This window comes from Lytechinus pictus, chromosome 7, assembly GCF_037042905.1.
Source record: "Lytechinus pictus isolate F3 Inbred chromosome 7, Lp3.0, whole genome shotgun sequence".
Classification (NCBI taxonomy): Eukaryota; Metazoa; Echinodermata; class Echinoidea; order Temnopleuroida; family Toxopneustidae; genus Lytechinus; species Lytechinus pictus.
Window position 1 is genome coordinate 48,643,681 of NC_087251.1, and position 24,706 is coordinate 48,668,386.

At 35.1% G+C, this 24,706-nt stretch overlaps 1 protein-coding gene across 1 annotated transcript; it reads right to left on the reverse strand.

Annotated features, from left to right (window-relative positions):
• Positions 1 to 5,816: 5,816 nt before the first annotated feature.
• LOC135154814 (uncharacterized) lies at positions 5,817 to 24,528 on the reverse strand. Its single transcript, XM_064102982.1, has 8 exons — positions 24,406 to 24,528; positions 18,878 to 18,982; positions 15,854 to 15,918; positions 15,175 to 15,296; positions 14,804 to 14,961; positions 12,349 to 12,438; positions 11,261 to 11,321; positions 5,817 to 6,018 (listed from the first exon to the last, which is right to left on the reverse strand). The coding sequence occupies exons 1-8, from the start codon at positions 24,523 to 24,525 to the stop codon at positions 5,948 to 5,950; spliced, it is 792 nt and encodes a 263-aa protein (XP_063959052.1). The 5' UTR covers positions 24,526 to 24,528; the 3' UTR covers positions 5,817 to 5,947.
• Between the last annotated feature and the right edge of the window lie 178 nt (positions 24,529 to 24,706).

The window sequence follows — 24,706 nt, forward strand, 5'->3', positions numbered from 1 at the left end:
ATTTCGGGTTTTTTGAGATACGAGGTTTTAACAGCCCATGAACGTTAGGTACGCTGGGTTGATAAAACCTTGTATCTTAATTTTTTGTGAAATCACTCTTTTTCAGGTTAAAATTACTCTTTTTTGTTCATGAATGTGAAGTGTAAGGTGTAATTTACCTTCTAATAGTCATAACAAAGAATGATGAGTTGCATATTCTTATAAAATATATCAAATTTCATAATTTGTACAAAAACCTCCTATCTCATTTTATGATTTTTTTTCTTGTGCCAAAACCTCGTAACTCATTATATCCCCTTCACAATTATATATTGCACGTTCCAACCATCTCATATTAATTCAATTATCAAACATAGTATTCAGTTCAAATAACATAGAATATTCACATAATTTCTTAAAATAAGAAAGTTTTTTCGCTCTCCTGAAAATTTTGCTTTTTTGAGATACGAGGTTTTATCAGCCCATCGACGAATTGCGTTATCGTATCAAAGATCTGTGTGGTGGTGATATTAGAATATGATATCAAAATTTGCTTTTTTTCAGAGGAATATATAAAAGTATGTACCCTCCCAGCACAAAATTGCAAAATTCCTTTTGGTGCTTAGGCATCGATAAATAAATGCATGTAAAATTGTGTGTTTGCTTTTGAATGTCTGTGTTATATTTATGATTTAATATAAATGAAACATTCTAAACTGATCGTGATACAAAATATAATTGAAAATAAATAAAATTTTATGAAATTCATAAGAATATTTAAATTCTGAACAGATATTTTACAAAATGTTTTGGACTTCAAACTTCCCATTAATTTACGTTTCACATTCTCTCTACAGGTATAAACGGGTGAGAAACACAAGACTTCAAGGCTCTTCTGACAGTCACGACTCGTCCCATAAAAGTATCGCACTTGCGGAGCTGATCTCTTACATTGATGAAAGGAGGATGGTTGGGCCTAGTGTTCCTGTCTTCCGTCTTGTCGACCTTGTCTCTGTGTACACAGAGTGCCTGGTGGAACTGAGTCCGGACAATACAGAGATAAAGGTCAATTCAACCCGTCTGAAAGAGCGGCTCCTATTGCATTGTCCATATCTGAAAGCTGTGAGGCAAGGAAGAGATGTTCTCCTGACATACGACACTGCAATCGGAGATGCCATCCAAATGACATGCTTTGATGATGATGATTCTGAAGCGCTACAACTGGCAAATGCAGCTTTAATTATCAGGAAGCAACTTTTCTCCCAAGGCAGAAAATTCAATGGATCCTTGATAAATGATTCAGCTGAAAACACAGTTCCTAGCAGACAGCTGGCACTGGTCAATATGATCCTTGATGGTCCGAGTATCAAGTCGCAGACGCGAAAAGATGGTTTGTCGACACGAGCAGCTCGAACCATTAGTGAACTCATAATATTCAATAGCATACAGGGCAATCGTGTGAAGAAAGATGCAGTTCGACATAACGCTGACAGAGAGGTCCCTGTACCAACTTACATAGGCCTGAAAGTTCATGCGCAGACACGAAATCGTGAATTGATTGACAGCCTCCACAAGCATGGATTGGCAATATCATATGATCGGGTTCTCAAAATATCATCATCTATCGCAAATGGCATCATCAATCGCTTTGAGGAGAATGGAGTAGTCTGCCCGCCTCAGTTGAAGAAAGATCTTTTCACGACAGGACAGGTTGACAACATTGATCATAATCCCAGCGCAACGACAGCAGTTGGCTCTTTTCATGGAACTGCCCATTCCTTGTGTCAGCACCCCACTGAGAACAATCAAGGAACAGATGCTGACCCGATAGGTCTCGTTGACATGGAGACAGGCAAGCGAATCCATCCTCTTCCTCTGGCATACACAAACATCTTGCCTGCACCATCAATGCCGAAGGAATACAAAGCACCAGTGACGTACGGACCAATGCGACCAGATAGGGACAAGTTTGATGAAGACCGCATTAATGAGAAAAAATGGCTTGAGAAGCAGTTATCTTTGATGGAAGAAGGAGACCTTTCGGTTGGTGATTTTGTGTCATGGGCTGCATACCATGCAAATATGCAGATGCAACATACATGTAAGCTGCCGACTACAATTGCACTGATGCCATTATTTCGTGAAGTATCACACTCATTTGCAACAATAATGCATTGCATGTATACCAACCAACAAGCAACACACTTGTTAAACCCAGGACAAACACCAGTATTGACGATGGACCAACCTTTGTATGCCCTTGGGAAACAGATCCAGTGGCGATTCCCAGAGCGCTATGGTGAAGACAAGTATGTGATGATGTTAGGCCCTCTTCATATCGAAATGGCTGTCTTGAAAATGCTTGGTGATTTGCTGGATATGACTGGTTGGAGTAATGCTATCGCCCAAGCAGGAGTTGCTACACAAGGGACAAGGGATAGTTTCATTCATGCATCACATGTAGCACGGACAAGGAGAGCCCATCAAATTACTGCTTCTTCACTGTACATTCTCCAAAGGCAATCTTTCAGGAAGGAAAAAGAATCAGCCATCCATCAGTATCCTGTTGCCGAGGAGAGCTTCACAGAATGGTGTGAGCAGCGAAGCAAGTTCTACCCTATGTTTCGATTTTGGAGCACAGTGCTTGATCTAGAACTGACTTTGTTGGCATTTGTGCGATCGATTCGGACATCAAATTTTGAGTTGTACGCGCAGACATTGTCTCAACTAGCTCCATGGTTCTTTGCGCTAGACCATATCCACTATGCCCGTTGGATCCCTGTACACATTAAGGACATGGCAAGACTTGCCAAGCAGTGCCCAGATGTACATGAACACTTCATGCGTGGTGCATTCACATCAAACAAAACTGGGAATCTATACTCTGCAATTGGTTTGGATCACGCGCATGAGCAGGTGAATGCTCAAGTCAAGGGTAACGGAGGAGCCATCGGTCTGACAGAAGATCCAGGTGCCCTACGACGATGGATGGTGGCAGGGCCGCATCTAGCCATGGTCATTGAAGAGTATGAGAGCAGTGCTGACAAGTCACCTGTGGATACTAATCCAAAGCATCATGAACAGAGTCCATCGGCGCAAAAATCCTTTGCTGATGATGTGCGATCCCTTGTTGCTGTAATGGATGAGTTGGGGAATCCATTCATGGATCGTTCAAAGGAATTGGTAACAATAGATTCACAAGAAGTCATGCCGCAGAAAGTTGTGGAGGGTATGGAGCAAGTTCACACCCTGGGAGAGAAGAAGTATGAAACCTTCATCGAGGAACGCCTCTTGAAAAACGAAACACCCATCAGTGCACCCATCAAACGAAATTCACTTCCACTTTTCCGCAATCGAAAGCATGTGGGTCCATCCAAGGAAAAGCAGACAATAATAGATCTGAAGAGCGACTGCGCATTGTTCTCACGACTATACATTGCCAGTCAGACAAGAGGAGGTGACATCAAAGAGTTCTTCAAGCATGAAAACCAAAAATATCCCCCATCACTTTCTTCGTCTGGAACACTTAAACAAGGAACCAAATCAGATCTGGTTAGATTGCTAGAGACTCTCCTCAATACTCCGTCAGCTGTCACAAACACTCCATCTACAGATGTGACAATCCTTGATGGTGCGGCGCTTGTGCATCTGATTCCAGTAAAGGAATAAAAACCTTTGCTGAATATGCACAGGAAGTATTCATCCCGCACATCTTGTTTGAACTTGGAAAGGTCAAGCGGGTTGATCTTGTTTGGGACGTGTATCTCAAGAACAGTTTAAAGCTTTCAACAAGAGCAAACAGAGGTACAGGCACAAGGAAGAGGGTGTCTGGTAATGTGAAGCTTCCAGGGAACTGGAAAAACTTCTTGCGGAATGATAACAATAAGGATGAACTCTTCCAATTCCTAGGACAACAATGTGTTTCCAAGGACACAGGTGACAAGGTCATCATTTCCACCCTACTGGACTCTGTTGTCACCTCTAGAGAGGATTACACCACAGATGGACTTCAACCATGCTCGCATGAAGAAGCAGATACGCGTATCCTTCTTCATGTCAAAGATGCTATGAACTGCGGGTTCAAGAGAGCAATGATACGAACTGTTGATACTGATGTTGTTGTGCTCGCTCTTGCCCATTTCCAGGACTTGCCAGACATCGAGCAACTCTGGATAGCTTTTGGAACTGGCAAGGATTTCAGGTACATTCCAATCCATGAGATTGCCCATGCAATATCCCCAGAGATGGCCAAAGGATTGCTTTTCTTTCACGCATTCACTGGATGTGATGTAACATCCTACTTCGCCAACCACGGGAAGAAATCTGCATGGAAAACTTTGCTTGCATGGCCAGATATCACCAACACGTTTGTTGCACTGTCACGGCCGTGTACAGCACAACTACCAGATGAAGTTGTTCTAGAACTTGAACGATTCGTTGTCCTGATGTACTGCCGGACCAGTGATGAGACTCGTGTCAATGAAGCCAGAATGGAACTTTTCGCAAAAATGAAAAGAAACATTGAGAACATCCCTCCCACAAGAGCTGTCTTAGAACAACACATCAAGCGATCAGCTTACCAGTCAGGCCATGTGTGGGGACAATCACTTGAAATACAACCTCAAATTCCTGATGTCACTGAATGGGGGTGGGAATCGACCGAATCAGATGGTTTTGTTCCTAAGTGGTCCACCTTGCCCATCGCCGAAGCAGCTTGTCTTGAATTAATTTCCTGTAACTGCATCAAATCTTGCAAGGGAAACTGCAAGTGCTTCAAGACAAAGCTGGAATGTACTGCACTTTGCAAATGTGGAGGGGTATGTTATAAGTAGGAGATCAGAATAGATAAATGTGGACAGGACATCCTTATCCCTTATTTTTCATCTATACCACAAAAATCTCGACAAACATCTCATCAACAGTGCAGTTAATTGTTCGCTGATTATTGGATCCTCTGCAAGACACTCCAAGGTTAGCCAACATCCTTACCTGGGAATCCAACTGTCTAACACTCTTATTTTGGGTATGTCAATGCCTAATGGTTGCACTAGCGCGGACTACATGGTGGCCATCTGAGAATCCTCTGATTTTGACACAACCAACATTTTTCAAATCACCAAAATTGATATATAAGTTTGAACTGTGTGCTTGTCTTCGTGCAAATATAGGTATTAACAGGTTTGCAAAAAGACTATATTGTGGCTATATGGTGAAATGAGCTCATTTGAAATATGTTCAAAGGTATCATGATCATTGGCATATCGTATATTGTCACATATATTGTGTAATAGCAAGGCGGCCATCTTGAAATCAAATACCGCAGATGCAAGTTCTGACATTGGCAATGTTTTTTTAGACATCGAAAACACTTGAACTCCTAAATATGGACAGAGGGTATGTTGATTTCTGCAGCCATATTTGAATTCAAAATGGCGGCCCCAGAGGGTGTTATTTCTTAATTTCAATTTTGCAGACTTCTGATATAGATTATGATAATAAGTAATAACTTTCTGGACAAAAAAACACAGGAATAGTCGTTTAGATTTAACTCCAAGGTGAAATAGCAAAAAAAAAAAAAACCTGCACAAAACGAGCGCAAAAGTAATTTTATTTTGTCGGCCATCTTGGAATTCAATATGGCGGACCTCTGACATAGATTTTAACACTGCCATCATGTTCCTAGACACTGAAAACATGGGTAAAGACGTTTGAATCTCAGTCCTAGGTGCAATAGAACAGGAGATATGGCCAAAAGTATTATGATTTTGGCGGCCATATTGGAATTCAAAATGGCGGCCCCCAGAGGGCGCTTTTTTTTTTTTGATCCATTTTTTTTTACAATCCTCATGTATCATAGATACCATGTGCAAAATGTCATGCTTTCTTCAAAAAGTGAACGATTTTGGTGCTTAGCCGCTCTAGGGGGGTTTATGCATTTGCAGTTTTTATCAATTATCATATTTCACACTCACCAGAATTCATCCCTTCTATATACATCAGCTGCAATAAATACTCCATCCAAAAAGAAGGTATGCACACCTGTTAATCAAGAAGGAAGAGGAAGAAAATAACCTTTTTAATTATCAACCTTCTAATACACTGTATATATCAAAATATTGCTTAAACATCAACCACAACAACAATAATGCTTAAACAGCAAAATATTGCTTAAACAACAATAATGCTTAAACAACAAAATATTGCTTAAACAGCAACCACAACAACAATAATGATAACGATAAAGCAGAAGGCTGTTTTTGTCATGTTTATTTTTTTTTATAGGCCAAGTGCCTGAATTTTTTTGTTGTTGTAAACAAACATACATGTATATGTTTTCTTATCTTACACTATTTTGTATGTTAGACATGTTATTTTATATGCCAACGTCATCTGAACTTTTATATGTGATCCATTATATCATGAATGTTTTGTTATGTATATTTTCAATTCAATTCAAATTCAATTTATTCTTGATAATAATAAAAACATCATCAAATTGTACATTCGTATATAGAAATGTCATTACAAGAAAAGGAGGGCAACAAAAAGTTTACACTTGAAAATAAGAAGCCTCCAAAGAATACAGTAATTAATATATGTACACATCAGATGAAGAGTGGGGGGGAAACGAAACATGCTCATTCACACACAGACACATCCACCGAGAAACATCGTCATCATCACACACAAAAGCACACCCGAACATCCATCATCTTGGTTCATTCATTAACAAAAATAATACATATATAAATGAGGTGAGTTTGAATTCAAATTAGGAATAGGTACTAATAATGATCTTTTTGAGTTTGCATTTAAACGAAGAAACAGTTGAACATGAAAAAAGGCATACATTGAGATTATTCCAGATTCGTGGTCCGGTAAACTTAAAAGAGTTCAGAATTAAGGTTGAAGCTGTTTTAGGGTAATGAAAGCTATTAGCAGAGCGAGTATTGTATCGGTGAAAGTCGTAGTTATATTGAAAAAGATTGATGATATTAATAGGAGCATATCTATATATATCTAACTGCCTGCATAAGTGTAGCAATCTTAAATTTATGAATATCGTAGACTGTCATTGTTTTTAATCTAAAAAATAATGGCCCTGATGGTGTCAGATATGGAGAATTGGTGCAAATGCGTAGTGCTTTTTTCTGGAGTTTGTGGATACAATCCAATTTAGTTATTCCAACACTGGCCCATGTTATGTTGCAATATTGAATATAAGGTAGAATCAAAGAGTTATATAGCATAATTAACTTCTTTTCAGGTAATATGGATTTCAATTTACACAGTATTCCTACACTTTTGGATATTTTGTTACAAATATGTATACGATGATTAGTAAAAGTTAATTTATCATCTAAAATTATACCTAGAAATTTGACTTTTTTAGTTACATTCAGAATTGTCGAACCTAGTTTTAATTTAACAGCAGATATATCATACGAAATGTTTGGTTTACAAAAATACATAACATTGGTTTTATCATAATTTATTATTAATTTATTGGCTCCAAACCAGTCTGTCACTTTGCATAACTCTTTCATAGTTTCATTTAAAAGTTCATTAAAATTACTATGTGAAGAAATTATATTAGTGTCATCTGCGAAAAGTATAAAGCGAAAAAAAGAAGATACATAACATAAATCATTGACATACAAAATGAATAAAAGTGGCCCCAATATTGAACCTTGCGGTACTCCGCATTGAACTTTAGAATAAGAAGATTGACAGTTATTAAAAAAGGTGAATTGATATCTATTGTTTAAGTAACTAAAGAACCAATCCCATGCTATGCCCCGAATACCAAAATGTTTTAATTTATACAGAAGAATTTTATGATCAATAACGTCGAATGCTTTGCTGAAATCAAGGAAAATGCCAAAAGAGTGTAGATTATTTTCAAAGGAGTTAATAAGTACATTATGTAAATCAATATTAAAGAGCATGTTCACATGAGTGTCCTGGTCTGAAACCATATTGGGCATTATTTAGTAATTTGTTTTTGTTTAAATAACAAAGTGTTCTATTGTATACAATCTTTTCCAATATTTTCGAAAAACAAGGTAGTAAAGTTATTGGTCTGTAATTCGAAAAGAGATGTTTATCACCTTTTTTGTGTACAGGGATTTTTTACCTATCTTCATTTTGTTAGGGACTTTACCGGAACAAAAAGACAAGTTTATGACATGAACTAGTGGATCAGCTATAAGTTGGATAACCTTTTTGACTAAATTAGTACAAACATCATCAAAACCTGTACTATCAGTACTTTTGAGCTTAGTTACAATATTTATTATTTCATTAGCATTTGTTGGATTTAAATATAACGATTTACTACAAGGATTCTTTAAATATGAAGTAAATTTAGAAATGACTGATTTGTCCAACTTTGAACGAGCTAATAAAGCAATATTAGAAAAATATATTAAACTCTTCAACAATGTCTTCATCTCTATCTATTTTATTACCATCTTTTATGAAAAATGAGGGGAAATCAGACTTTTTGCCTTTGCCAATTAAGTTGTTTAAAATTTTCCATACCTTAGAAAGATTATTTTTATTTGCTTGTAATAATTCGCAATAATATTGCTTACGGGCAAGCTTTAGTGTATTATTTAATATATTACGATATCTTTTTAATTTAGTATGCGATTGAACATCACATTTAATACAAAATATCTTATAGAGTCTATTTTTCTTATTAATACATCTTAGAATAGAAGGAGATACCCAAGGTTTCCTTGGAACATATTCTTTTTACGACATTTCTTTTGACACTTTTTATCTACAGCTTCATTGAATTTATACAAGAATCGTTCATAAGCAAAGTCAACATTGTCAAATAATAATACATCAGTCAAACTAATCTCAGAGAGATCTTTTTTCAAAGCATTGATAGTTGTAGAGTTTATACATTTCATAGTATAATTTGACTGATGTGATCTAAAAGCATTCTCAATGCGTTTATTTTCAGTCATAGAAAAAACGGGTAAATGGTCAGTGATGTCATTATATAGGATACCAGCTTTAACATTTTTATCACACACATTTGTAAAAATATTATCAATGAGAGTCATCGATGAGTTATTGATTCGAGTGGGTCTATTGATTAGGGGGCGAAAAGAGTTATCGTAAACAATATTTACAAAGTCATTTATATAATTTACAGTTAAAGAATTCATTAAATTAATGTTAAAGTCTCCCATTATATAGGTTTCTTTACTTTCATTTGTTATTGTACGTAAACATTCGTTCAGAGCTATATTGAAATCATAAATGTTTATATGTGGGTCTCTATATACGACAGCAACTATGATATTTTTATGTTTAGGTATACTTATCTCAATAAAGAGAGATTCACAAAGGTTGAGAGATAAATGAAGATCTTGTCTCTCAATAACATTGAAAGTATTTATATGTATAAACATCGCAACACCGCCACCTTTGCTTTTCAATCTATCACTATGAAAAAGAGTATAATTATTAATATGAAATAACGATAAGGGTGTTCGCTCATGTATCCAAGTCTCGCTAAATCCGTACACAGAAAATTGACAATTTAGTTCGCATATGAAATCATGAATTGTATCAAAATTCTTATACATGCTTCTTGAATTGAAATGGATTAAACTAAGATCAAATTCAGTTGTCAATCTCGTTTCTTGACTTGCTTTAAATTCTTCAGGTAGCCAATACTTATTATTGACATCAAATATATCGGCATTCCGGTCAGGATCGATAGTATCAATTAGATCATCAAAATCACTGTTTTCATCATACAAAATACTATCATCAATCAAGGTATTTTCATTGTGGAATAGATTACCAAACTCACAATCAGAGATATTACTATAGAAACAGGAAATCACACACTTTCATCACCACTCACTAAAATGTAAAAATAACAAAAACAATATAGCCTAGGTTACTACTCGTTATAAAAAAGGAAACATCTAAGATTATATAGAAATCGAAATATCATTAAAAAGCAAATGCCAGAGGGAAATATGGTGTGTAGTTATTTATGGTTTATACTTTTCATTGATTGTTTATAATTTGTCCAGATTATAAACAATCAATGAAAAGTATGATGAAAAGGATCAATAAAACATGAATTACAAAAAAAAAACAATAATGATAGCATTGAAATTATGAATTAAATGTGCATTTCCTGCATGGAAATTCTTTTGAAGTGAAATAAGGATTTTTTTCATATTTTCATCAAATGTGGGGGTATTATGGTCTAATGGTCAAGACTCTCATCTTTCAATCTGAAGGACGTGGGATTGATTCAAAGCCATGGCGTGTTTTCCTTCAGCAAAAAATTTACCCACATTGTGCTGCACTCAACCCAGGTGAGGTAAATGGGTACTGGCAGGAAGTAATCCCTAAAAAAGCTGTGTTCACCAGAATTGGTAGACTAGCTTAGCCGGGGTAACGTAGGAGTGCCTTGAGCACCTAGCTAGATGGATACATGCGCAATATAATGTAAATGCTATATTATATTATCAAATCCAGCTTTACTTGTCGATGCTAATGATAAATTCAATAGCTTCCTCTTTCTCCTACTTTCTAAGAACACAGATAAAAAATGATAAAGTTATTATCACAATTACTGAGGTGTATCATAATGATAAATACTTGATATGAAAATGTGTTTTGCGCCTGGGGGGGGGGGACCACTTCCATTGACAAATGGATACCATGCATGACCAAAAAAACACGTAAAAAGGATCTCTTTTTCAAGATAGGGCACGTTACGTACGTAACATAATATGGGTGTCAAAAACACTAAAATAATAAAATAAGGGTATATATTTCGCTAGGAAACTACATGTATACGGTCCAATTTGCGAGGGTATAAAGACTAAAATATCTTTTTGCCCCAACACTATGTGTTTAAGGTCCGATTTGAGCGAGGTGTTTGGGTGGTACTAGAACCAACGAAAGTCAAGGTAAAGCTGACGTCCGTGATCACGATCGTGATTTGTACTTGTTTATGGGGTCAGTTCAGGGAATACTTGTCAAGGGTACTGTTTTGTTTCCAATACTTGTTAAGGGTAGGGTTTCACACGCCAATACTTGTTAAGGAGTGCATTTTCAGAACATGGAAAATACTTGTTTAGGGTGCATTTCAAAACCCCATGGTCATGCATGTTATCCACTTGTCAATGGAATTGACCCCCAGGGTTTTGCGTAATGACAATTAATCCACTTTTATCATGGTTTGGTGGTAAGAAAACTTGAATTATTATCAAGAGAAGTAAAACATACTTACCTAAACACTGAACTGAAACATCACCTTTAGAATTGACAGCAAATTCTCCAACAACCCAGCCCTGCAAGATATGAGTGATAAAAAAACAATATTTCTCATAAAATAGGTTAAAATTTGTTAATGGCAGTTTCATTAAATGTAGCTGAAAACAGAAGAATCATTTTCTTTTTAGTGTACATGTATCAATAATGGAAACCAATAAAAGAATACCGTACATACCAGTATCTGAAAATTTTAAACTGAAATATTTTTTAACTCTTACTTGGCTGGGCTGAATGACAAGAAAAAAAAAATACCATGTTTTTACCTCCAAAAAATCTTCTTCATTGAAGTAAAGTGATAAAGTCAGCTTTAATTTGTACAAAACAAGTAGTTAATCTTACTTGTTTCTTTACAAACGTTAAGTCCATTGACATTGCATTACCCCATACATTTTTCCCATCATATATTGTAAGGGAAACTTGGAAGGAAAAAGAGATTATTCAATGACGATTCCTTCCTGCGAATCAAAATCCAACTCTAGAATCTATCATTATGAAATTATTAATGATCTGATGCGAAAAATCTTTTAGGGACTATAAACAGAGGAGATTTTTTCATTGACTGTTAGTCTTAACATGGATGAAAATTAATATATAGATGAATACCGTGATGAAGTGGTTCTGACTCTCGCCTTGTAAACAGAGGGTCGTGTGTTCGAATCCCACCGCGGTCTAGCGTCCTTTGGCAAGGCGTTAATCCACACTTTGCCACTCTCGACCCAGGTGCTAAGTGGGTACCCGGTAGGATGCAAAAGATATTGTATGTTTGAATTTGCCAGCACCATAATGAGGCTGCAATGAATGCAAGGAATGCTCCCCAGGGAGTGGAAATTATGCACTTTTTGTGCGGGATTGAAATGAATCCAATGACCGGGGTAATAATATGCTGTAACGCGCTTTGAGCCATTCTGGGAAAAGCGCTTATATAAAATTTGGCTATTATTATTATTATTATCATGGAAACTAAGACATCCTTTCATGACAATTGTCAGCACTGACAAGTTGTCATGAAAGAATAGTAATGATATATTATTTATTTATATTTACCTGCCATTCAGTAATAGCTAATGATCCTAAAGATGATATCAAGTCATTCCAGTTGATATCGGGTGCTATTTGAACCCTCTCACCAGCTTTCTGTGTTAATGACCGTGAAAAGGAAATGAATATTTGCTCAAATTCTATTCACACACAATAATTATAAATAATTTAGTATTCAATTCTCAAATTAATAAATCATTCATACAAATAGTATGAATAACACATTGAGCAATATAAATAAAATCATTTCCCAGAAAATTAAATAACCTGAAAAAGGGACATGAAATTAAGATCATAAATATACTTGAATACAGTAGTAAAAATATGACAGGCACAAAGCCTACATACAAAATATACAAAATACATATCATCTTCACATTTTAATCACATCATCATGTGATTAAATTATAAGTAAATCGTTCATTTGTTGGTAGTTCCAATTATATTTTAAGGGGCATGATCATAAATGGAGCATTGGAATCTCAAATTCAAATTAATTGTAAGTCCCAAAGCCAAGCGTAAGTCCTTTGATTGAATAAAAATTTGTAATTGTCTTTGTTTTCAATTGTTGTGAGCGGAAGCGTCGGGTCAGCCGGGTTTCTCTACTCTACAAATTTACTTGGATTTTGCCACTTTTTAACTTTCTTCATTGTATTTTACCTTATATGTGTGTTGCCTATTAAAACTGTACATAGTCAACCAAGTGATTCATTTTACTGCTATTATTCATCAACGTGTGATTTTAATCAACGATTGGCAGCGGATATGTAGCAACTATTACTACGATCCCACTAACTGACTTTCGTGTTATATTTTTGTATATTTGATTTCCACCGAACTCCACTCATGTACTCGATTCATTTAAATTGGAAATGTCAGGAAACTATATCAAACCTGTTACCTCAACCAAATTCCTGGGTATTACTATTGACGTAAATTTATCTTGGAAAACTCATATAGCTCAAATTAACAAAACTATATCTAGAAATGTTGGTGTCATAGGCAAACTTCGCCATGTCTTGCCTCTATCCGTTTTGCTAATGTTATACAATACTCTTTTTTTACCGTATCTCAATTACTGCAATATTGTTTGGGCAAATACTCATCCAACCAAACTCAAATGTTTATACCTCCTGCAAAAGAGGGTTGTCAAATAATTACACTTTCTTATTATCAAGCCCATTCTAGCCCACTATTTAAACAACTCAATATATTGGATGTATACCAGTTAAATGACTATATGTGTGCAATTCTCATATTTAAACATGTAAACACTGAACTTCCTAAATACATATCGGATATGTTTGTAAAGAACAGTTTAATTCATTCTTATAATACTAAAAAACAGGAATCAATACCACAGATGGAATGTGAATACAGAATTTGCTTTTTATTCATGTAGGCATCATGCTCCTGCAATCTGGAATTCACTCCCTGCATGTACAACCTCAATTTCATTTTATAACAGATTTAAGCACAATGTAAATCTATATTTGATCAAACGTGACTCTCGTTGAATATTAAATGATTTTTGTCGTCTTTCTACTCTCAACCCCCCCCCCCCTCTGCTTTTGATTCTCTCCTACCCTTTACATGTATGTTTGTTCTGGGTTTGTCTTGGTGCAAGACGCAATTCATTTTTATTAACTGAATATTTACTGAATTTGTTCTCCGCTTTCATTAACTGATCAAATCTTATGTTATTAAGGGAGCTGTCTTGACAAGACCTTTATGCTTTTTTTACAGCTTTACCTTATTTCAATACTTTTTCTATTTAATATGCATGCACACTATTGAATTACTTTATACTATCTTGAATTGCATGTTTTTATCCAATGTGTTGTAAAATGTTTTTAATATTGGAATTGAATAGAGTTGAACTGAACTGAACTAAACTTTCATGCTACACCCTACCACACTTGCTTGTTGGATATACTCTTAATTTGCAATAGAAAATCAGTTTCTTGCAACACCCCAAAATATGATTTTTATAATAATACTGAGTTATATAGCGCAGAAACTATATGCGTATATTCTACTGCGCTGTAATTAAATCGAGCTTATGAAATGCTTGAAAAACAAGTTTAGAAAAGGGGGGAAAAATAATGTATGGGAATTAATTGCAAAGGTGTTAAGTCAATGCACTTTGAACGTTTCTACTAATAAAAGGGTCTATTATTGCAAACCATTCCATAAATTTGGGGCTGCACAGTTGAAAGCATGATCTCCCAAAGTAAGCTTTGAATTATGAGTGGGGATGTGAAGGAGCAAATTATTGTGAGAACTGCGCAGGTTGTGACAGTGTCTGTGAACTTTTCTTTGTAAAAGCTCAGAAATGTAGCTGGGGCTTGGACAAAGTTTAGGACAAAGTAAACATCATAAATGCACAAGTACAGTATAGATAAAATATGTTTGTTTAAACTTTATTTACTACTATGTCAACTGTACGAGACTGACTTACTGTTTGAGAATATGTTTTCCATTTTATCACCCCACCAGCCGCAAGTTCAGAATAAAATGCAGCTTTCCTATCATGCCTATGCCTTGAAACACTCCCAATGCCTCCCAAGAACTCAAGGGGATCCCCATCAACTTCAGACTTTCCAATCACAAAGGGACCTGAAAAACAAAATGTAATAACAAATGTTCAGAACTTCTTTATACATTTGAAATTACTTGATCAGAGCAATAATAGTTGTCATAAACAATGTATTATGCAAAAAATTGTAAGGTTTTTAGAAAAGGCAGAATTTGAATATAACTTTGAAGGGTTCAAAACGACCTACTTGCAAATAACATTCAGCTTTGAAAATTGTGAGTGAAATGATTTACCAATGAAATGCCAATGGTTAACAAATTGGCTAACTTTCCCAATGAGCTTTGTTGCTTGCTTGAAACATGTTGTGGCTTTTGCTTTCTCTCCTCTCTCTAAATAAAGGCTTCCAAGATATGACCTGCAAAGAAATGTGAACATGAGAAACCAAATTGATATCATATTTGTTTGTTCTGCGATATTCTTCTTTTTTTTATTTACTGCTTCAGAAAGAGACATTGCATCACAAAAAAAAAAAGAATTACACATTTGCAGAAAAGGTCATTTTGAAAGGATTTGAATCCGATGTTCACACATCTTAATGTTATTGACATCACAATGAATAAGACTATCATTTCATACACCAACGTCGAAGTGGTAGAATATTAATAAAATAAACAAAAATGCCAAGGAACTAGATAATCAAGAACCAAATACAGCATTGCTTCATATTGCCTTGATTTCAGATCATTATGTACACATATTATATTGTCGTTATTGATATCACAATGTTAAGATTATCATCTTATACACCAATAAAGCAGTAGAATATCAAAGAAATAAACCAGCTACCAGAAAAAAAATCAAGAAACAAATACTTTCAAATCCAGCATTGCTTTATATTGCTTGTATTTCACTAAATTTAATGTCAACAAATGTTCAAATTAATCTACTACATTTTTGCAATGTCATACTCACCAATTCCACCCATTTAAATTCGTAGCTGACAAAGATTTTAGAAGGCACACAATAGCTTGATCAACCTAAGACATAAGTTGAAAATGAATGCATAAATAATTGAGGGTATCTCATTTAAACGTGCAAGAGATAATTGTAAATATGTGCAGTGGGCATAACTTTCACAGTAGACGAAGCTATGCAATAACAAATGTTATTGAAATATTGCATATTTTAAAGATAAAAAGAGGCCATAATCACAAAAATCTTAGATAAATGTGCAACATAGAACATTGTATTATTTCAATATTCTATACCTGACAAAGCTTTTTGACCTTGCCTCATGTAAAGTACAAAATCAATCTTTACCATAACCCACCAAGGTGAAGTAAAATGGAGGAGGGGGGGGGACTCCTCAATCCTACAAGTACATGCAGGAAAACGTATTTTCAATTTCTACTTTAGAAAACAATACATAGGATTTTTTTTCATATTCATCACAATTGATAATCATTGATATAATATTAGTGACCACACGTTTTCAAGATTTTTTTTTTGGAGGGGGAGGGGTGATATCGATTTCAAACTATATCAGCCATTCAAGGCTTTATGCAACATTTCATAACACTCCTTCAAATATCCCACAAGGGTCACAGAGTGATTTTGGAAGGGGAGGGGCTGACATTGTTAAAAAATCACAATCAGATGGTGATTTATTTTTTACACGTTTACTTTAAAAGGTGGGGGGGTGTAACTCCCCACATTCTGCAGCCCCTGGCTTACTTCACTGAAGGTCAAGTCCACCCCAGAGAAATATTGATTTGAATGAATAGAGAAAAATAAAACTAGCAAAACGCTGAAAATTTCATCGAAATTGGATGTAAAATAGGAAAGTTATGACATTTTAAAGTTTCATTTATTAAAAAAAAAAACAGTTATAATATGTATTACACAATTCAGTGACATGCAAATGAGTTAGTCAATGATGTCCCTCACTCACTATGTCTTTTGTTTTTTACTGTTTAAAGTATACACTATTTCATTTTTTCTTACAGATTTGACAATAAAGACCAACTTGACTGAACCATAAAACAAGGCTAATTCCACATGTTCAGGGAGGAATTAATTGTTGTTTCACTTGAAAACGAGGAGAAAATTAGAATATTTCAAATAATAAAATACAAAAGAAATAGGGTTGGATGATGTCATCAGTCTCCTCATTTGCTTACCAGGATGTGCATATAACTGTTTTTGTGAAATTAAAGGGATGGTCCGGGCTGAAAGTATTTATAGCTTAATAAATAGAGTAGAATTCACTGAGCAAACAAAATTATTGAATTTTAAACTTTAGCAATATTTGTGAAAACAGTCGTCATGAATATTCATTAGGTGGGCTGATGATGTCACATCCCCACTTGTTCTTTTTTTTGGTGGTGATTTTTTACCTGATTGCTAAGAAAGCATTAATACTTGTAAGCAAGCAACCAGAGGACCGATGGCTTAAGGTCCTCTCCGAAGCACCTGGTACTGAGGATTAATGTCTATACCAAAGGGCACTAGCGCACCAAGTGGGAATCGAACCCGGGTCACCGAAATACGAATCCCCCGCTCTACCGACTGAGCTAGAGCTATTATATGAAATTACGTTAATTCAATTTTTTCCTCCAAGAACTAGAAAAATTGGATTGACAACTGATTTAGTGCAATAAGATATTTACTGCTGCAACTTATTTCATTATAAGGGAGACATATTATTCACACAAGTATGAAATAATGAAAAAATTATGATACTAATATTATGTAATAACATAAGAAAACGGAAAGTGGAGATGTCACATCATCAGCCCACCTAATGATTATTCATGACGACTGTTTTCACAAAATATTGCCAAACTTTAAACTTCAATAACTTTATTATTTGTTATCCAATTTTGATGAAATTTTCGGCATTTTGCTCAGTGAATTTTACTCTATGTATTAAAGGAGAATGAAACTCTTGGAGCAAGTTAGCTTTTGTGAAAGCAGAAAAATCAAAGAATAAGATCAACAAAATTTTGAGTAGAATAGGACTAGCAATAGAAGAGTTATGAGCATTTGAATGTCGAGATCACTAATGCTATGGAGATCCTCCAGTTGGCAATGCGACCAAGATCTATGATGTCACAGATGAACAACTCTCCCCTTTTGGACACTGAAAATATACCCCAAAACATCTCTTTTTGCTCATTCTAATCATATGACAAACGATTCATCAATGATATAATGTTGTGAAACCTCTGTACTTGTCATCTCATAAAGAGAACACCTCACCTTGTGATAGACTCTATAAAAGTGAGAATATAAGTGAAATAAGTACTAAAGTAATGAGGGAGTTGTACGTGTGTGACATCACAGATCTTGGTCGCATTGCCAATGGGAGGATCTACATGGCATTAGTGATCTCAATATTCAAATGCTCATAACTTTCTTATTATTCATTCAATCTTCCTCAAACTTTCAACAATATGTTTCTTTGATTTTTCTCTTTGATATGGATTCAGCTGGTTTCAAGGGTTTCATTCTCCTTTAAGATATAAACATTTTCAGCCCGGACCATCCCTTTAACTTTTGGTTTGGGTGGACTTGTCCTTTAATAATCTAAGTGCAGCTTCCTGTATGAGAAACAAAATGGATTATCATGTATCAAATCTTTTCTCCTTAAAAGAAATTAAACATTAAAGAGATTTCAGAGCAGTAACATAACTGTGGAGCGCCGTGGCCCAGTGGATTAGTCTTCGGACTTTGAAACAGAGGGTCGTGGGTTCGAATCCCAGCCATGGCGTAATTTCCTTCGGCAAGAAATTTATCCACATTGTGCTGCACTCGACCCAGGTGAGGTGAATGGGTACCCAGTAGGATTTATTCCTTGAATGCTTTAGCGCCTATATGGCCGCTCAGCTACAGCCGGGGTAATAATAATATACCAAGTATATTTCAGCGCCTTGAGCACATAATCAATGTGGATTTGGCGCTTTATAAATACTCTATATTATTATCATTATTTACCTTATTGGAATAGTGCAACTGTTGAATGCTTGGAAAGTTTGTTGACTTGCAGGTTGCCCCATTAATCTTCTGTACTTCTTTTTCAAGGAGCTGGGATGCTCCTTTCTGGTAAAGAAGAAAATAGATTGGAATTTCCCTAAATCTATGATTATGGTATGATGATTTTCATCATCATCATAACATCAATTGGCAAACTCAATCATTTCAAGTAGGACTGATTGATTTTGCACTATCAAATACTGAAATATGAAAAATTTAATGTGGTCTATTATTCTAGATTAGCATTGTCTTCAACAAATATTTTCAATAACAAAATAGGAGAGGATGTTTTTATTCTATAATTTTTTTTCACTAAAGAGTAGATCCAGATCTAAAATAACATAGATCTCATAACAGTTGTTGCATGATCTCCTGCCCAAATTAAATATTGGCTTCGATTGACTCTATTTATAAACTTTGACTAGGCAAAATAATGAAAACACACTTTTTCCAAATATTAAAAGCCCAAGCTTTCTTTGGCATCAGATCCATTCAATGTATCAATGGCAATGTCAATGCCATAGACATGACAATGGCAACCAAAGAACGTTTCACACAGAAAAATTGGAGGTGCTTACATATGGCAATGGCATTGTAGTCTAGAATTGTTTATAAATGAAAGTATTCACAAGGTATTATTTTAGCAGTAACTTTCTTAGTTTTTAACACTGAAAGGGCGACATCATCTAATTGTCATTAACTTATCATTTGTGTAGAGATTAACATGATCTAAGCCAAACAGCTCATAATCATTAAAGTACATGTAAGTTAGACTTGTCGTTATCATCATTAAACTAATCATTTTCCAATTCATGGCAGTGATTGGAAATAATCTATCAGGATGCCACCTGCCCGACACAAAATGGCATCCATGAAGAAATTTGTATAAATTCCTGACATGACTCGCCCCTCAAATGAAAGAGCAAAATCTTCACAGCAGACTGCTTGCTGCATCCCAGTTTAGCTTTTAGAATGCAATGCAAGTTGATTATTCTCTGTTGGAACCATTGAGGTTATGATATAAGTTCCTTGTCCTCTGTTGGGACTGTGTGGTGTAATAAGGTTGGTAATGTTTGCTTATTTTCTCTCGTTCTTCAGGATAAATGCTTGATTTTTTGACACTCACTGTCAGTTTCTATTGCTGATATTCATCATCATGATCATATAGGTCTAACTTGTCTCTAAAGTAAAATTAAATTCGTTTTTCTAAATTAGAAAGAGAGATTGTTAGGTGACAATTCAGACCAACTTTGGTATACAAAAATCAAAATCTTTAATTTTGAGCATATTTTTGTGTTGGCCCTGTATTGGTGGAAAGTTAAAGGAGAATGAAACTCTTGGAGCAAGTTAGCTTTTGTGAAAGCAGAAAAATAAAAAAATAAGATCAACAAAAGTTTGAGTAAAATAGGACTAGCAATAAAAGAGTTATGAGCATTTGAATGTCGAGATCACTAATGCTATGGAGATCCTCCCATTGGCAATGCGACCAAGATCTGTGATGTCACACACGTACAACTCTCCCATTTGGACACTGAAAATATACCCCAAAACATTTCTTTTTGCTCATTCTAATCATATGACAAACGATTCATCAATGATATAATGTTGTGAAACCTCTGTACTTGTCATCTCATAAAGAGAACACCTCACCTTGTGATAGACTCTTTAAAAGTGAGAATATAAGTGAAATAAGTACTAAAGTAATGAGGGAGTTGTATGTGTGTGATATCACAGATCTTGGTTGCATTGCCGATGGGAGGATCTACATGGCACTAGTGATCTCAATATTCGAATGCTCATAACTTTCTTATTATTCATTCAATCTTCCTCAAACTTTCAAAAATGTGTTCCTTTGATTTTTCTCTTTGATATGGATTCAGCTGGTTTCAAGGGTTTCATTCTCCTTTAAGTATTTACTTTCCACAAATACAGCCTTCACTGTACAGGGCCCACACAAATTTTAAAATACTGTATGCTCAAAATTTAAGTTTTTGAGTACTCTGGTAGTGGTAAAACAAAAATCCCTAAATTAATAGTGATAAAAAATCATAATTGTATGGAACAGAGTATTTTTCATAACAAAATATATATTTCAAAGACTTTTTAAATATTGCTTGTTGCATGAATCTACCCATCTACAAAAGTACAACACTACTTATATTATAAGTTACAACTCACAACAGTCACTGAAAATAATAACTGGTGCAGTATACAGTGCGTCCCAGAAAAAACGAAACCGAGACTTAGCGATGATTTATCATAACTTAATCATAAATAAAATAGACAAATGACCTACCAATGTAAAGCTTAGAATCTCCTCTTTCATCTGGTATTACTTAGATTATTCCTCATTCACGCATGAGTAAGCAAAAACAATTCGAAGAAAGGATGCCAAAAACTCATTTGGCGGGGGGTATCTGAATTTCAAAAAGAAAATCACATGACTAAAAAGTTCAATATCTGCTCTTTTCTTTGATACCTTAACCACAGAAAATGGTCAAGAAGTAAAAAAGTTATGATCCCTCGAAACAATGCTTGTTTTTCCATAATTTCATTAAATAAACGTGTTTTCACCGGTTTCCCACAGAAGCTATCGCACGGAACAAAAGACTTAATGCATGGTTGATCGTCAACAAAACGGAGTGTCGAGTGAGTTTGGACCCTTGCCTGTAAATCCTCTTCATTTTATGAAATTATTGAAATTCAAGCCTTATTTCAAATAACCAGAACTTTGTTATTTCTTAACCATTTTTTGTAATTGAGGTATCAAATTAAAGAGCAGATATTGAACTTTTTAAAAATGTGGTTTTCTTTTGAAAACCCAGATACGGCCCGCTAAGTGACTTTTTGGTATCCCCTTTTCAAATTGTTTTTGCTCACTCATGCGTGAAAGAGAAATAAACTAAGTAGTTTCAGATGAAAGAGGAGATTCTAAGCTTTAAAATGGTAGGTCATTTGTCTATTGTATTTGTGATTAAGTTATGATAAATCATCAATAAATCTCGGTTTAGTTTTTTCTGGGACGCACTGTATAACCCTGCCCTTGAAGCACTACAGGTAGAATGTGGTGAAAGACCTTTACAACTAAGAAGAGAACTGTCTGTTGACAAATACATGTTTTATCTTTTAACAAACAGAGATAGTCATCATCCTACTTTAGAAATTATTGAACCTTCCTGGTATATTGATCAATTTACTTGGAAATCAGGTCGTGGACCCTTTGTAGCCGGAGCATGTAAGCCAAATGAAGAGATCCAAATTGAACAACTAAACCAAAGAATATTACGAGAACCTTTTTGGTCATATGGAATACCTAATATATCTTACTATATCCATTTAGATTATCAATAAACAACGTAACTTGGTACAAGATATGAAAAACTGTGTCTCAGAAAGGATACATACAAAGATGGAAAGGTTACTTAAAGATCTACACTGATGGATCAAAACAAGAAGACAAGAGAACCGGCTCTGCTTTTTATATACCAGAACTGGATATTAAAAGATTCAATAGATTAAATTCTGGAAGTATAATGAGAGCCGAATTAACAGCAATGGTAATGGCACTTGATTGGCTAGGAGATAACAGAGGTATGTCCGTGGTCATTTTTACAGATTTGTTGTCTGCTCTTCAAGCACTTGAAAGCAATCGTATACAAAACAATCTTATTGTTGATATCTTGTATAAAATCAAAGTTTTACAATCATCAGATATTTATGTCAATTTTGAATGGATACCATCCCATTGTGGTATTCACGGGAACGATGTGGCAGACCTTTTAGCAAAAAAAGGAGCATCAAAAGAACAAGTTGAAGTAAACATTCCATATATCAAAGAGGAATGGAAAACCCACATGTCTTTGATTTAGAAAGAAATCTGGCAGGCTCTATGGGTATCCTCATCTAAAGGAAGACATTTATTTAGCATCCAACCCAACGTGGCAGATACAATTAGTTATCAAGGTCTCATTCGGTTTGAAGCGACTATGATACACCGTTTAAGACTCGGAATATGTAAATTGAATTATTATCTGTATAAATGTAATCAACATGAAAATGGTCTATGTTCCCATTGTCAGGTTCCTGAGACAATAGAAGATTTTTTACTACAATGTAAGAAATATGGAAGAGAAAGAAGAATTATGCAAAGAAGCCTGAAATTAAACAAGCCAATATCAGATCTAGCAACATTATTGGGAAGAAATGCAGATTATAAAGTCATCCTGAATTATGTGAAAAAAACAAAGAGATTCAAATAAGAATATTCCACTGATCTCTCTCCATCTCATTCTCTCTCTCTCTCTTCCTTTTGTTCTGATGATTAGTGATAATTCTTAGACTACTAAAATTGAGCTTCGACCTAGCTTCTATATAAGTTTGCATACTATCAACTATGAAGTACAAAAACGCACAATTTAATGGTGGTGGTAACTAATCATAATTATATTGCACCTCGCTATATGACAGGTCAGACTAGTCTAACGCCGAGGACATTGATGCGGGAATTAAGCAACTAACTCGGAAACGACCTGGCGCAGATAATCTACGAGATTGAAGAGCGCCAACTTAACTCCAACACCAACCAACAACAGATTCACTGTCCATCATGTCCACTTGTTCACTGCAACCATCCTGCCTGTGGGGAATCTACAAGTAGGACTATGGCATGCCAATGCTGTACAGAGCACACACTTTCAAAAATCATTATATTATCACTTTTGTGACCAAAATTACTAATTTCCATACAGTTGCAATTTATTTTTCATAAGTAACTTGTGAATAATTTTTGTATTCTCTAGAGCGCTAAAAAACTTGAATTTTGGGCATATTTTTGTGTACGCCCTCTATTGGTGGAAAGTAATATGGCAAGAAATTTTTCATTTTTTATCTCTATTTTTAATTAAGAAAAAAATTATTATAAAAATCAAATTTACTTAAGGGCCAAGTTGTATGACGAATAGGTGTAATGGAAACTCAGTGTAAAAAAATCAAGCAATTGTCCCAAAGAAAAAAGAGAAAATAAGCCAAACATTGCCACCCTTATTTTGCCACACATGGAGATATAACTAAGAACAAGGTTATATCATAACCTTGTTCATTGAATGAGTGATCATGTCCATGATTCATGAATGATGTTTGTTGCACAGTACGGTTGCAGTGAACATAAGTGGTTATTTATAATAAATCATACTAGTTAGATAGAGACATCGTAGTATCATACTCATAGACATTGTAACACCCTCTTCAGAGTTATATTCTAAAAGTAAAGCAGTCGATCGAGCTGCAAAGTATCAACGATCGTTCAACTTCAAAAAAGCCGCATCTACACGGGTCTTCACTGATCTGCAGCCCGACGCCGTAGGCCTAGTTCGATGAGCGTGTTCCGCTGGTTCAGCCGAGTGGCGTGATAGATGACTTATTCGTATCAAACCATGTTACAAATCAACTTTAGACACAAGGGACATAAGTTATGAGTCATTCAAATTTACCTGAATTTCTTTTCTCTTTGCTGCTGCAGAGGCAATAACAAAGGAAACAAAAAGTATGAAAGAAAAAATATTTTTTGCTTTGATGGTCGTCATTTTCAGCTCTCCATAAATCTGCCACATTGAATATACGGAACGCCACCTGTAGTGTTGGTGAAGTTATTAATACACTAGGTATCACAGGCCTAATTCATTTCCCATAGACTCGTGTGTTAAAGTGGCACTTAAAAAAAATCATAAAAAATAAGGAGGAAATTCGAGGGTTGAATATTCACTACCAGTGGACAGCATATATGTCTGAGAT